Genomic DNA, 15601 nt, shown 5'->3' with positions numbered 1-15601 from the left:
GGGCCCTCATGTAGCCCGGGCTGATGTTAACTCTCAATCCTGCCTAGGCTTCAGCAGGCCTGAGATAACAGGTGTGAACCATCAAGCCCAACTTTTCGGGTCTCGACTGTGACTTGAAGGCTGGAGCTGCAGCAGCTACTGAGTGCCCATGAGGAATCAGCACAACCATAAAGCTCTAACGTCAAACCTCTGCCCAGCACTCTGGCCACTTTATCCTATGAAGGAAAGAAATGCAATTTGCTGCTGTGTTACTTGTAGGCAAACAAAACACGTTTCTTGTGCCCTGGTGCAAACAGCCGGATGGGTCCTGTTGACTGAAGTGATCTTGGTTTCATTAGGGTAGGAATGCAAGTTCAGGGTCAAGACCTGGGATGGAATTAAGGAGCTCCGCATGTAAGAAAGAGAGAGAGACTTGGCATTGATGAAATGGTACCAAACATTTGGAGAGAGAGGCTAGAAGAGCCCTGGGAGAGCTGCCCGACGTCACCACGCCAACCATAGGAACCTCAGTGAACAGTGAAGATCCAGCACCAGCTACAATGTGTGCAGTGCAAACCCCCCCATACCCCCAAGTCTCCAGGAAAGAGTACTGCTTTCCTGCGCAGTCCAGGTAGGTTGTGCTTAAGGCAGACTAGTAGGTGCTGAATTCGGAGCCCTGGCTGTTACGAATGCAGAGTGCCAGAGGGGAGGGATCAGTGTACAAAAGCATCGGGTTCACAGGACTGGCTCCCAAGTCCAACCAGCCCTGCCCCGCAAGTGCAGGATTCCCTGCAAGGCACTCGGCTCTTTTGAGTGTCCAGTTTCTCCACCTGCATAATGAACACATTAGGAGGGTCTGCATCAGGGGTGGGGGGGTAAGGATTTGATGACACAGCACAGGGAGTGGTGGGGTGGCCCACTAGGGCTACAATCATAATTATTGAACTAAATAGTAGAGATATAGTCAGGTGTCATGGAGCTCACCTGTGATCCCATTGGGAATTCAAGGTCAGCCCGGGCCACAAAGGGAGAGCCTTAACTCAAAAAGACAAATGTGGGGAGGGTAAAACAGAGATTGAGGAGGGGACAGAAAGGAGTGGGGAGGGAAAGAGGGCAGGAAGGAGGGCCGGTCCTGTGCGTATGGACTGAGTGAGAACACTCACCGCTCTTTTCCTTTTGACACCCCATGGCCCTTGTTACTTTGATTCTGTAGGGAGAAAAGAAAAATGATGTAACGGTTTTGCACATCCACCTACCTTTCCTGTTCAACCTGGTTCAGTGAGTGAGCTGATCAAACTACCACACTCAGCGGGGCATAGGTCCTCAGGCGTGAACATCTAGCCTGGCTGTGTTCTCCCTCATCATCTCCGCCCAGAAATCAGGGCAGAACTTACCTGCTTACCAAGGAATGAATTCTCCATCACTGGAGAACTGTGCCACAGGCAGGATCGCGGTATGAAGGTCTGCACGACAGCGCTTCAAATGCCAACCCAAAGCTGCACTTGAGAACGCCTCTGGCTCCGTGAGAGGAGTCTGGGCCTTCCATTCTAACTTTGAGTGTTGATTGTACGCGAGATCTAGGAAGGGACTGTTGTAGTGGGTTTTTTGTTTGTTTGTTTGTTTGTTAACACTTTGCTCTTTGGGGGCCCTGCCACCTGGCTCTCAAATGAACACACAGAGACTTATTCTTACTTTTGAATGCCTAGCCTTACCTTGGCTTGTTTCTAGCCAGCTTTTCTTAACTTAAATTATCCCATCTATCTTTTGCCTCTGAGGTTTTGCCTTTCTGTATTCTATGTCTTTCTTTACTTCTTACTCCATTGCTGGCTGTGTGGCTGTGTGGCTGGGTGACTGGGTGGTTGGGTGGCTGGATGACTATGTGGCTGGTTGGCTGTGTAGCTGTGTGACTATGTGGCTGTGTGGCTGTGTGACTGGGTGACTGGGTGGCTGTGTGGCTGGGTGGCTGTGTGGCTGGGTGGGTGGGTGGCTCAGTGGCTGTGCGGCTGGGTGGCTGGGTGGCTGTGTGACTATGTGGCTGGGTGGCTGTGTGACTATGTGGCTGGGTGGCTGGCCCCTGGTGTCCTCCTCTCCTTCTCCTTCTTTTGCTCCTCCTTCCTCGCTTCCTTCTATTTATTCTCTCTGTCTGCCAGCCCCATTTGTCTCTCTCTCCTGCCTGGCTATTGGCCATTCAGCTCTTTATTCAACCAATCAGGTGTTATAGGCAGAGTTAAGTAACACAGCTTCACAGGGTTAAACAAATACAACATACAAATACAAACAAATACAAAAGAATGCAACACATCTTTGCATCATTAAACAAATATTCCATATAAATAAAACATAACACATCTTCAACTAATATTCTACCACAGACTGAGCCCATTTCTCAGAGTGATTTTCTTACACCCCAAAAGACCTACCCAATCCTTCTATGGGTAGGTGTGTTTGATAGGAATTCCAGCCACGCCCCCACGGTTGCACATGTCTGATCATGTGATCTATGCAAATGCTTGGAGTAGCCATGTGCATGTGCGGGTTGGCCCTTAAAAAGGCAGGCTCCATGTCCCCTCCCACCCCCTTCTCCCACACGTGTCCTTTCAGCAGACCTGATCACATCTATCCCTTTCTCCTTGTCTGAATAAAACTCTTGTTAGTGGATTCTGTGGTGTTTCATGACTTTTCCTCACAGGGTAAGAGCGCCACTAAAAACCACCATTGTTGTCATGCACAACAACCACTCCCGGCGCCATGTGCCTGGGAACCTGTACCAGGGAGTCTGCTCCGTCCATGACAGCCCACTGTCCATTTGCCTGGCCGCCGGATCCTGCACACACCACTGGCTACTTCGATTGGTGAGTCCTCCACTTTTCAGCCAGCATAAACAGTCTCCTGGATCCATGGGGATGACCGTCGAGTGTCCGGTGCCCCACTGATGTCCCTGAGACTAGGAGTACCCCCGACCATGGTCTTCATTGGCTACAGTCGGTCCCTATCACAGGCTAAAATTTCTAGCCATCTCCCACATCTGCAGTTTGAGATATAATTCTCGTGGTCAGACCCCCATCTTTGGGTATGTCTTCAGGATGTGTAAGGCCGACACATTTTTTCTGGCTTGACAAGCAGTAAATGCTGTCGGACTCCTGGGGAGTCCTTGCCTTCACATGCCTTAGGCCCCTGCCTTACATCTGATGAGACATCTGGCAGCCTGTGCCTGGTACAGATCCATCCTTGGCCTTAGGGATTTTTTTTTTTTTTTTATTTTTTGCCTCTCTGCTGCAGACATGGGAAATAAGGCTTCCAACCCCATCAGTCCCACCTTTCCCCTAGGATGCCTTCTGGAAGCTTTAAAACCTCTCAGCTTAATGCCTTGCTTAAAGATTCCTAAGTTTGTCTGTCTCTGTACTAAGAGATGGCCCAAATGTGCCTTAGAAAATAACAAAAAATGGCTGCTGAGGGTTCCTTAGACCCTGATATTTTATGGGAATTATATAACTTCTGCCAGCAAACAGGCAAATGGAAGGAGTTGCCTTACATTATAGCTTTTTTCTATTTAAGTTCTAAACCTTCTCTTCTGGATTACTTCTCTCCTGCCCATTCTCTTAGCTATGCCTGAACCGGATGAATCTCTGACTCCAGAACCTCTAACTCTAGATCCTGCAAATGAACCTCTGCCTATCTGACTTTTCACTCCCACTCCTGCTCCCAGGGCGCCTGTCCCTTCAGCTCCTCCTCTTGCTTCCTTCTCCTCTTCACCAGCAGGCATTTCAAAAGGCTCAGCTCTGGCTCCGACCTTTACACCTCCTGCTACTAGCTATTCAGACCCACCAACCATTCTCCCTTTGTGAGAGGTGGCCAGAGTGGATGGACTAGTTAAGGTCCGTGTCCCATTCTCTCTCACAGAACTCTCTCAGATAGAAAAGAAACTGGGTTCTTACACCTCTAATTCTGCTCCCTTTATTAAACAGTTTCAATATATTACCCAATCTTATAGTCTCACCTTTCACAACGTATATATGATATTTGCTAATAACCTACTTCCTGAGGAGTGCAGGCAGGTTTGGGAACAGGGTAGGATGCATGCAGATGAGGCTCACCAAACTAACCCCACACACCCTCCAGGGGCTGAGGTGGTTCCTGATCAGGACCCACATTGGGATTATAATACCCAGGGTGGGTCTCTAGCCAGGGATAGGTTTATTACCTGCCTCCTGCCAGGCCTCCGTAAGGCTGCCCTAAAACCAGTAAACTATGAAAAACTAAAAATGATCATTCAAGATAAGGATGAAAATCCATCTCATTTCTTAGAATGGCTCACTAAGGCCCTCCTTCAATATTCTAGCCTAGATCCTGAAAGCCCAGAGGGCAGGCAGCTCCTTATGACCCACTTTGTCTCACAGAGCTTCCCCGACATAAAGGCAAAACTTAAACACTTGGAGAAAGGCCCTTTGACCCCACAGGTAGAAGTGTTAGTGGTGGCATTTAAAGTATACCATGGGAGAGATAAAAAAGCCCCCCAAAAAATGACTGGCAGATGCTGGTACATGCTGTTCAACCGGCTCCCCGAAAGCTGCCAGGTCCCTGTTTCAAGTGTGGGAAAGATGGCCACTGGGCCCAGGCTTGCACCACCGCCCCACAGGGGGACACCAATAGGGCCTTGCCCAAAATGCTGCCAAAAGGGCCACTGGTCAGCTGACTGTCCTAATGCACCTAGCGGCATAGGAACGCCAGATCAGGACCACCCTCTGGCTGACTTGCTAGGCTTGGCTTTCAGCAACCATTGACGCTGCCTGGGTCCTGCTCTGGCCACTCCCATCTCACACAGGGAACCCAGGGTAGCAATAACAATATCTGGGCGACCCATCTCCTTCCTTCTGGACACCGGAGCTACCTATTCTGTCCTGAGAGAGTATTGGGGACCCACTTCTTCTTCTCGTCTCCCTATTGTCAGGGAGGGGAAATCTCACCCGGCCCGGACACGGACAGGATTGACAGATTGCTAGCTCTTTCTCGATTCCCACCACTTAATTGTATTTTCAGAAGCATCCCTCTTACACACACATTCTTAGTGGTGCCAACCTGCCCTGTGCCTCTAATGGGAAGGGATTTTCTAGCTTACGTAGTAGCGTCCATTTCTTTCGCTTCCCACATTCGCCTCATCCCAGACGCGCCAGCAGCTCCTCTTCTTAGTCTCCTAGCCACCCACCCTACTGACTCTAGCAGTTCCTTTCCCTTGCCAGCCTCTTAAGTAGACCCAAAAGTCTGGAACACCCAGAACCCTTCTATTGCTAGGCACCATCAGCCTGTTATTATCCAGCTACAAGATCCTGCCAGGTATATCACCCAAGCTCAGTATCCTCTCTCACTCCAGAGCCTGAGAGGACTTAAGCCTATCATTTCTGACCTTCTCAGGAAAAAGCTGCTCCGCCCAACCTCTTTGCCTTTCAACACCCCCATACTTGCAGTTAAAAAGTCTAATGGAACCTACTGCCTGGTTCAAGACCTCCAGCTCATTAATTCTGCAGTGGTCCCTCTCCATCCAGTAGTGCCTAACCCTTATACTCTCCTATCCACTATCCCTTCAGGAACCTCTCACTTCTCAGTCCTAGACCTCAAGGATGCCTTCTTTTCTATTCCTCTCAGTCCTCAGTCTTAAAATACCTTTGCTTTCACCTGGACTGACCCTGACACTCACCTGTCCACACAGCTGACCTGGACTGTTCTGCCACAAGGATTCAGGGACAGGCCACACCTATTTAGTCAGGCTTTGGCCTCTGACCTGCTTTCTCTGTCTCTTCCTGGCTCTAAACTAATAGTGTGTAGATGACATTTTACTCTGCATCCCATCTTTACATGTTAGCCAAATTAATCCCAGAACTCTGAAATGAGAAGCTGGTGGATCTCTGAGTTTGAGGCCAGCCTGGTCTATAGGATAAGTTCTGGGACAGCCAAGCTTAGGCAGTGAAGGAAACCATGGAAAACAGACAGCCAATAAAGATGTAATTGAATGAGGGGGGCATGTTCCAGCCCCAGCAAGCAGCAGAATGTGACATCTTCAGCCACATAGTTGTGGCTTTAGAGTCAAGGATAGAAGAAAGACATTATGGAACCTTCCTCTGCAACTAAGGAAAACCACCGAGGGCAGGCATAAGTCAGGGATGTCCCTGAATGGAGGCCTACAGAGGCCCTTGAGTGAGGCTGTGAAGGAGAATTCTGGATAGCTTTGGAGACCCCAAGATTAGAGATGCCAGAGTCATGGGAAATCTGCTGAGGAAAGCTGCTAACAGGGAGTGGAACCAGCCCAAGAGAAGGAAGCATGCTGTAGTCAACAAAGCTGAATGGACTTGGAGATCTGAAAAGCACTTTGACATCAGACATGGAGATGCAGAGTTTGGAGTTTTCCCAGCTGGTTTTTGGTCTTGCTTTGTTCCAGTATTTCCTCACAATGCTCCCTTCCCTATGTTTTGGAATAGTAGTATATATCCTGTATGTTATCTGTTTTTTATTTTGATTTTATAGGGAATTACAGTTAAAAGATTGCATTAATCTCAGAAAAGACTTTGAACTTTGGACTTTAAAACATTGTTGAGACTGTGATAGACTATGGGGACTTTTGAAGTTGGACTAAATGACTAAATGCATTTTGCATTATGATATTATTACAAGTTTATGGGGTTAGGGAGTGGAATGTACTAGTTTGAATGTAATTGGCCCCCATAAACTCATAGGGAATGGCATTATTGGGAGTTGTGGCTTTGTTGGAGTAGGAATGGACTTGTTGGAGAAAGTGTGTCCCTGTGGAGGTGGGCTTTGAGGTCTCATATATGCTCAAGCCATGCCCAGTATCTCAGTCCACTTCCTGTTGCCTTCTGTTCAAGATGTAGCCAGCACCATGTCTGCCTGCAGACCACCCTGTCCCACCATAATGATTATGGACTAAACCTCTGAAAATTAAGCCACCCACCCTAATTTAAGTGTTTTTCCTTTATAAGAGTTGATTCCATGGTCATGGTGTCTTTTCACAGCAATAGAAACCCTAACTAAGACAGAGGTCAAGGTTGGGTGTCTTTCTCAGTCAGTCTCCACCTTATTTTTTGAGGCAGTATCTATCTTTTTGAGTATAGAACCTAGTGCTCACTAAATCACCTAGACTGAGTAGCCAGTAAGCCCCAGGATCCTCCTGACTCTACCTCTTCAGTGCTGGGATTACACGCGCGCACGTGTGTGTGTGTGTGTGTGTGTGTGTGTGTGTACATATACATATTATAATATATGTATATATTTAATGTGGGTTCTGGGAATCAAATCCAGATCCTGATGATACTAACTTGTAATAGGCAGAAAAATACCACCCCAAAGACATCCATATCCAAATCCCTAGAGCATATAAATATGTTACATTACAGGCAAAAGGAAATTAAGGATAAGCTGGAATTAAGTGGCTACTCCAGTGACCTTACAATAGAGAGCTCATTCTGACTATCTGAATAGATCTGATATAATCACAATGATCTGCAACTGTGGGTGAAGGAGGTGGAAGTGTCAGAGTGATGAATGTGAGGAAGATGGGCTTTGACAGCAAAAGCAGACCAGAAGCCAATGAGAGAGGGCAGCCATTAGATACCAGAACAGGCATGAAATAACCTCTCCCAGGAATACAGCTCTCCATGGTGCCTCTAACTCAACACCTCGCTTCACACTTCTGACCACTAGGCCTATTAGATAACAAGCTTTCTAAGCCAATAGGATTATGGTAGCTTGTTACAGCAGCCACTGGAAACAGATACGAACAGAAGCAAAACTGGTTAATGTTTTCTACCTTAGTCAGCAGCCTTGCTGAACTATCAATAGACGTAGCTTATAGATTCCCTCAAGTTTTCTATGTATATACATGTTGTCTATGAACAAAGGCAAATTTACTCCCTCCTTTTCCGTGTCTACGCCTTTTGTTTATTTTTATTGCAATGGCTAAACCCTAATACAGTGCTGACTCTAAGTTTTTATTTGTTTTTTGTTTGTTTGTTTGTTTGTTTTTTGGTTTTTTTTTTTTTTTTTGAGATAGGGTTTCTCTGTGTAGTTTTGGTGCCTGTCCTGGATCTCTCTCTGTAGACCAGGCTGGCCTCAAACTCCCAGAGATCTGCCTGGCTCTGCCTCCCAAGTGCTGGGATTAAGGCATGCGTCACCATCGCCCAGCTGACTGTAAGTTTTTAGTGCAAACATCTTTAATTTGCGTCTGGTCTTAAGGGACATTTCCTGTTTCAACTTTTAGAAACGATATTGCTGAGGCCATTAAGATGGCTCAGTGGATAAAGGAGCTTGCAACTATGTAGCCGCTCGGACCCAAATAAACACACACAGGCTAATATTATTTTTAAACTATGGCCATGGCAGGCTTCTTGCTATCTAGTTCTTATATCTTAAGTTAACCCATTTCTATAAATCTATACTTTGCCACGTGGCTTGTGGCTTACCGGTACTTTTACATCTTGCTTCTCATGGTAGTGGCTGGCAGCATCTCCTCTGCTCTGTCTTTCTCCTCTCTTTCTATCTGTTTGGATTTTCTGCCTGCCTCTAAGCTGCCTTGCCATAGCCCAAACAGCTTTATTTATCAACCAATTAGAGCAACATATTTTCACAGCATACAGAAGGACATTCCCCCATCACAACCAAGCCTGACTATCTGAGTTCAATCTTGGAGACCCACATGGTGGAATGGGAGAATGGACTCCTGCAACTTGTCCTCTGACCTCCACACATGGGGCATGGAACACAGCTGCACACTCACATCAATTAAAAAATGTAATAAAATTTTGTTTTTAGAGAATGATGTTACTATAGGTTTTTATAACATCCTCTACCAAAAGGGGTAAATTTCCTGCTATTCCCTAGTTTTTCAAGGACAAGTACTTAATTTAATTTTTTCTTAAGGCATCTTTTCTTATGTCACTATGGAAATACTATGAAATTCATTAAAAACATCCTTCACTGATAATTATTGTGTTATTCACCCATCACAGTCATCAAGCTCTAGTTCCTCAGAGACATTTGCCATTTACTTCTGCCTGACACCACAAGAACTGTGTGTGTGGTGCATGCATGCATTTTCCTGCGTAAGAGTGCATGACCTTGCTGCACATGTAGAGGTCAGAGGGCAAGCCTGAGTATCAGTCCTCACCTTCCATCTTGTTTGTGACAAGGTCTCGTTTGTTGTCGACTGCCCTATATGCCAGGCAAGCTAGCCTTCAAGCTTCCAGAGACTCTCCTGCCCCCACCTCCCATCTCACCGCAGGAGCACTGGGGTCACAGAAGTGTGCTACTGTGCCCAGCTTCATCTTAGTTCTGGGCTTTCTAACTTGGGTCCTTTCACAGAAAGCACTCTTCCCACTGAGCCACCTCCCTGGGCTATGAACTGTAAATGTGATGTCACTGTCCTTGCTTAGCCTTTCCCAGAAGGCATGAGGACCCACCCAAGGTTAAGGGTTCTCAGAAGAGATTGGTTTTATGTCTTTTTCGGAATAGTAAATGGTTTATCAGAACTACTGCATCATCTGTCTATGACAACACAGACACATGACAAGCAGAAGGGGAAGCCTAAGACTGTGGAGCTCCGTGCAGTGCCCAGGGGCACAGTTCTCCCAGCCCTTCTTTTCTGGGTTCAGCAACCCAGAGGCTCAGAGGATATTTCCCATGCCGCACAGACACACCTAAGCCTCAGCTGATGGCGAGAAGTTGGTGGCTCTCATCTATCAAAGGTAAATCTATTCTAATGAGTACCTTTGCCAGGGTTGGGACCCCCTGAAGGGTCCGGGATTCGGAAAGAACCCTCAGTTCCAATTATTGGCCCTACTCTATTTATGATACAATCTACCTCCGCTCCAAGGGACAGGAAGAAACAATGGCACTGGTGAGATTTCTTTTCTTTCCCTTTTTAAAAAATCCTTATGGATTTCTATTGTACCACCAACCTGCCCCCAGGGCAGAGGGGGTTGGGGAACCAACTCTTATCCCAGCCAACCAACAAGCATTTCTGTACTGATATACTGGGACAAGGGACCCTGTTACAGTTGCTTCTGTGCTTATTCGCCAGGGCAGGATCTTACTAAAGTTATTGTTGTGATCATAAACAAAGAGCCCGAATCCCTGCTGTAGAAGGGCCACACCTTTAGACTGACAGAGGGAGTGGGACAGGGATTGCCAGGTGGAACACCGTAAGCCTTTGGGCTTGAAACCCAAACCCCTTAGGAGTTGACGGTCTTCCCAGCTCTGGGGCCTCCTCCTCTGTCCCAGGTCTCTCTAGTGCTTGCCAATAAACTTTTCTTTTGCTTTGCCCTGAGACTGTTCCCTGTCTGGTAATTCTTTAATTCATGGAGAAAATGACCCCATCTGCTAGCTGGTGTTGGAATGATCCATGCAAGATAGTTATTGACAACCACTCTGATTAAGCCAACTAAAAGTTTTAAGTCCTTTTTATTAATAGCCAGACTAAGAATGGACTTGTGACTCTTGCTGCTCATGCTCTGGGGTACAGAGTTTTTAAAGCAAAAGCCATAAAGACATAATTTACATCACAGTTAGATTAGGGTCAAAGTAACCTTGAAATGTTTGTTCCTAGAAGAGCATAGTAATTATTTTAGACATAACATGCCAATTATTTTTTACTTATATCATTTCTAGTTATTTTAGTTTAATTATTCTGATTAGTACAACTGAACCATGCTCAAGGCCATGGGAATCTCAAATGACAACTGTGGGGGACGGGGGTAGAGGGCCTGAGAACTGTCTAAATAAACACAAAATGGAGTCCGAACAAGATGGTGTTGCCTTAATCATTTCAGTATCAAAAGAAAACAGGATTTATGGGAAGGGCTACTGCAGCAGACACTTGTTTTACTTTTGTTAATGACACTTTAATAGTGAGATGTCTTCCAACGTGGGTGTTAATTCAGAAGTGAATCGTGACTTAACAGTGGTAGTGCAGGTGGAGGGCATAAATTTATTCAATCCACAAAGTCCAAAGAGGAGGCTTTATTGGATGTAGGAAATGAAAACGGGAGTCAGAATAGCGCCTCAGTTTCTCTAACTTGATCAACAGCAGTCACTCAATAGTGATAGCTGTATGCCGGCTTTGCTTGGCACTGGGATACAGGGATACAGGGAACAGGCCGATCCTGGAGTCTAAAAGGAGAGACGATGCTAAACAGACGTTAGGCAGAATAACAAAGTCTGGCAGGGGTAGTAAATTCACAGCACGCTGCTGGTAGACAGATTCGCTTTCTGTGCTGAAAGGGGAAGAATCAGAGGTGCCATCCCGACAAGTTGAAACACGAGAGAAGAAGCTGGTTGGGGCCAGAATGTTGGGTTCTAGAGCGACTTTTCCTTCCTTCCTTCCTTCCTTCCTTCCTTCCTTCCTTCCTTCCTTCCTTCCTTCCTTCCTCCCTCCCTCCCTCCCTCCCTCCCTCCCTCCTTCCTTCCTTTTTCTTTCTTTCTTTCTTTCTTTCTTTCTTTCTTTCTTTCTTTCTTTCTTTCTTCATTCATTTATTTATTTTTTGTATGTATGTATGTATGTATGTATGTATTTATTTATTTATTTATTTATTTATTTATTTATTTATAGTCTTAAAATCAGAGTTGGCCTGTCGTTTCCTAGAGCGCACGAGCTTGTCTGATTTGAGACTCAGCTAGCATTGGGATTGGAACAGCCACTAATGGAGATTTGATGGGTGAATGGACGGACAGGCGGACGGACAGGCAAACGGGGGATGAAAGAATCTCTAAAGGTTTCTTTAAGTCAGGAAAGTGTCTAGGGGCCACAGAAATAGCTGGGTGCAGTTTGGATTCTAGACTCAGTAAATTTCCCGCCAGCATGCCCGTCTCGCGGAGCATGCGCCACAGTTCGTGTGGCGAACGGCATGTCGGGACTTGTAGTCCTTAGAGAGACGGGTGTATTCTTCACACTCCCGCCCCCCTCTCTAATAACTGCCCCCAATCTTCCTGTTCTGAATCCCTCCGCGATTCCCTTTCTTATAAGGACATCAAAAGCATCGAAATGGTGTCACTCTTACCTTCTGTCGCGACATGACACGGGACCAAACCAAACCGCCACCGGTGCCGGCGAGAGCGTGTGTGTGTCTGGTTTCCATGGCAACGAAGGGAGGTGTCCGGATCCACCACTCTGATTGGATGACATATTAGGTCACGCCTCTGGACAGTAGCCGCTCGGTCCGACCCGGGCCTCTTGGAAGAGATGCCCAACCTTTTGCTCTTGTGCCACTTCTCTGCCTAGGATACACTTTGCTAGAGGCTGCCCGCCCGCCCGCCGCTGCACTTACTGTCCAGATGTCCAGATACACTCCCCCCGAATCGAAAAGCAATGCACTTGAAAAATGGTCACGTTTCAGAAAACGCAGTCCTCCAATTCTACTGAAGGAAGTTTCCTCACCAGGACACCTGATTATTTGGTCTCCTCAAAACATTGTCTTCTTTCTTTCTTTTTTTTTTTAATTTGGGTTTGGATTTTTTGTTGCTTGAAACAGGGTCTCACGTTACCCAGGCTAGCCTCACTCACTTCATAACCAAAAACGACCTTGAACTCCGGATACTCTTGCCACAACCACACCTCTACATCTGGCTCCCTCACTATTTCTAACTCTTAAGCACCCAGGCACAGTGGCATTTGCTTGGGAAGTAAAAGCAAGAGGATTCGATGGCATCCTTGGTTAGAAGATGAGTTTAAAGTCAGCTGGTGTGACATAAAATCTTGCCTCAAAAACAAAAACAAACAAAAATAAGCTATTTATAATCTTATACAAATTCTGATTTGTGTGTATGGTACTAGAGATTGAACCTAGGACCTTCTGTATAATAGACAAGCACTTTACAACTGAGATATATCCTACACAGAAAATAATAATTTTTTTTTTTTTTTTTTTTAAAGACAGGGTCTCTATGTGTAATGCTGGCTGTCCTAGAATACACTTCGTTGACCAAGCTGGCCCCAAACTCAGAGGTCTGCCTGCCTCTGCCTCCACCTCCCAAGGACTGGGATCAAAGGTGTAAGCCACTAGCCAGGCTGTAATAATAATTAAATACCAATTGTATGCCAGAGCTAGCCCCCATGCCTGCTGCAGCGTCACGCTCTAGTGCCTACTTCACACTGTCCATCTCAAAGTGGTTCTCTGCCTGAGCACTTGGAACACACATTCCATCACCCCCCACCCGTGGGCAGCCTTTCCAAGCTCATCCGGCTCAATCTGTGGCCTGTTCTTCCAATGCAGTCTCCAACCTGTTTCCAGTGGGTGGTTTGACCTTTAATTTTCATCTCCACATTCTGAAATCCACCCTTACTGAAGGCACTTTCTGCTCCTCTGCCCTTACCTCAACTGGTACTTTATCTCAGGACTTCTCTAACAATCTATAACTCCGGTCTGGAAAATTTCCTCTAAATCCTCACTATCTCCTCCTGTAAGTATCTAGAAAGAAAGAAGAGAGGGGAAGGAGTTCTTCTCTGTTTTCCACTCTGCTCCCAGAGTGTAGAACAGTGCTCGGCACTTGGCACCTGGCCAACACTGTCCAGGAACTAAATGAACTATGAGAAAATAGTAATTAAACAGATAGTTACCAACTGTGAGACTAGAATACAAAGCCCCAGACTAAATATATGTCCAAAGTAATTGAGAGCAAATATTCAAATGTTCATATACACATGTTCACACCTGAAGGATTCACAACAGCTCTCAAATGGAGACAACCTGAATGTCCACCAAGAGATAAATTAGTTACATATTAGATACATATAATCGAATGTTGCTCAGCCATAAAGAGGCACACTGATGTTGATATGCAGATGAACCTAAAAAATATGCTAAGGGAAAGAAGACACATAGAAGGTCATAAAGTGTGTGTGTGTGTGTGTGTGTGTGTGTGTGCGCGCGCGCGCGCACGTACACTCACGGGGGGAATGCCCAAACAACTCTCACAAAACATTAAAAGAGGTCACCACCCTGGCTTCTACAAAAGAAAAATGGGCAAAAGATAGGTTGTTAGATACTTTTGTTGTTGACGTAAGAAAGGAAAGGTTTGCTTTAGCTCAAAGTTTGAGGTACACAGCGTGCTGGGGAGGGGTGTTGATGGGAGCATGAGGCAACAGGACTGATTGCAGCCCCAGTCAAGAGTCAGAAAAGACAAATGCGGGTGCTCGGCTGACTTCCTTTCTTTTTTGTGTGCAGCCCAGAACATCTTCTTCTTCCCATGCAGCCCATGGAATGGTGCCACCTTTTTTTCAGATGAGTCTTCAAACTTCAATTAACCCAATCTAGAAAATTCCTTATGAGTAATCCAGAGATGTGTCTCCCAAGTGGTTCTAGACCCTGTCAAGCAGACAATGTTACACATCACAGACAGGAACAGGGAATTTTCTGCAAATTCTACAAATTTGTTTCTGTTCATTCTACAAATGAATGGGGATGAGAGCACACATCTGTGATCCGAGCACTTGAGGAATAGAGACAGGAGGATTGTTGCAAGTTTGAGTACAGCCTGGCTATCTATTGAGTTCCAGGCCATCTAGGGCTACATAGTGAGAACTTGTCTGGAAAAGAAGGGAGGGAGAGAGAGAGATGAGAGGAGGGAAGGGAGGGTGAAGGGATAAAAGAGGGAGGGGAGAAAAAGACTAGAAACTAACAGCAAAGCATCTGAAGGGCATAAATAAAGACAATTATAAATTGGGGTTTTAAATACATCAGTTGCACATGTGGGTCCAGAAGATGTTTTCATTCTGTCCTTAAGGATCCAGATACTGGGGCTGGAGGGATGGCTCAGGAGTTGAGAGCATTCACTAATCTTGTAGAGGTTCCAGGTTTGGTTCCCAGCACCCACATGGCAGCTCACAGCCACTTGTAACCTAGTCCCAGGAGATCTAACCCCCTCTTCTGGACTTTAAGGGTACCTGCATTCACGTGTGCACATACCCCCATCACATATATGAATGATTAAAAATAAATAAGTTTAAAAAAGAATCCAGCTCTGCATGGCTTTGGTGGAGGTGGTGGAGCAGCAGCAACAGGTCTAAACTGGGGTGTTGGTTCGGTTCTTCTGGACTTCACAAGGTAAATTTCATGAGCACCTTGTAAACAACACAGGCCATGCAATGCAGCTTCACACAGAGCTTGGAAGTACAAAAACACTGGAGACCCATGCTTCGAAAATGTCCCTGACAGCAGCGGCCTCAGTTAATCTCCAGATGACAAATTTATTGAATGGCCTTGACCTTGGGTATGCACAGGATCCAGGAAATGAAGCCATTAGGCTGTAGTGGTTCCTTCCTGGTTTTAGTTATCTCGGGAGCCAGAATAGAAACTCCTTTTATATACCTTCTCAAACACTTAACAAAAAATCATCTTTGGCTGACTTGTGTACAATGCACAGTCTATGATTGTATTAATGCAGATATATATGTTGCCTTTAAAAGTTTATGTATTTTCAGATCAGGGGGACCAGACACTGATGGAAATGGATGACTCAGGTGATCTAGCATCCAGAACAGCTTCAAGGCTGCTGACTGAGATGATCCAGCCTCACAAAATATTCCAGCCAAGACCTAACAATTATCCTGATTTTCTCAAGATTC

The 15601-nt window shown here is 45.9% G+C and overlaps 1 protein-coding gene across 5 annotated transcripts in view; it reads right to left on the bottom strand.

Annotated features, from left to right (window-relative positions):
• Positions 1 to 12122, bottom strand: part of Ttll9 (tubulin tyrosine ligase like 9) — a 49916-nt gene extending 37794 nt beyond the window's left edge. For 4 of the 5 annotated variants that reach the window (XR_009378932.1, XM_059261648.1, XM_059261650.1 and 1 more), the window contains exons 1-2: positions 12039 to 12122; positions 1143 to 1186 (exon numbers count right to left, since the gene is read on the bottom strand). Coding sequence is in view for 3 of the 5 variants with exons in the window: in XM_059261648.1 (XP_059117631.1) it covers positions 1143 to 1186; positions 12039 to 12116 (122 nt within the window). In the remaining 2 variants the exon portion in view is untranslated. Of the gene's footprint in view, positions 1 to 1142; positions 1187 to 9151; positions 9457 to 12038 lie in introns of those variants that run through there. The other variant, XM_059261652.1, reaches the window with a different exon arrangement.
• Positions 12123 to 15601: the final 3479 nt, after the last annotated feature.

The sequence above is a fragment of the Peromyscus eremicus genome, chromosome 4 (assembly GCF_949786415.1).
Source record: "Peromyscus eremicus chromosome 4, PerEre_H2_v1, whole genome shotgun sequence".
NCBI lineage: Eukaryota > Metazoa > Chordata > Mammalia > Rodentia > Cricetidae > Peromyscus > Peromyscus eremicus.
This window is presented reverse-complemented; position numbering and strand designations above follow the sequence as displayed.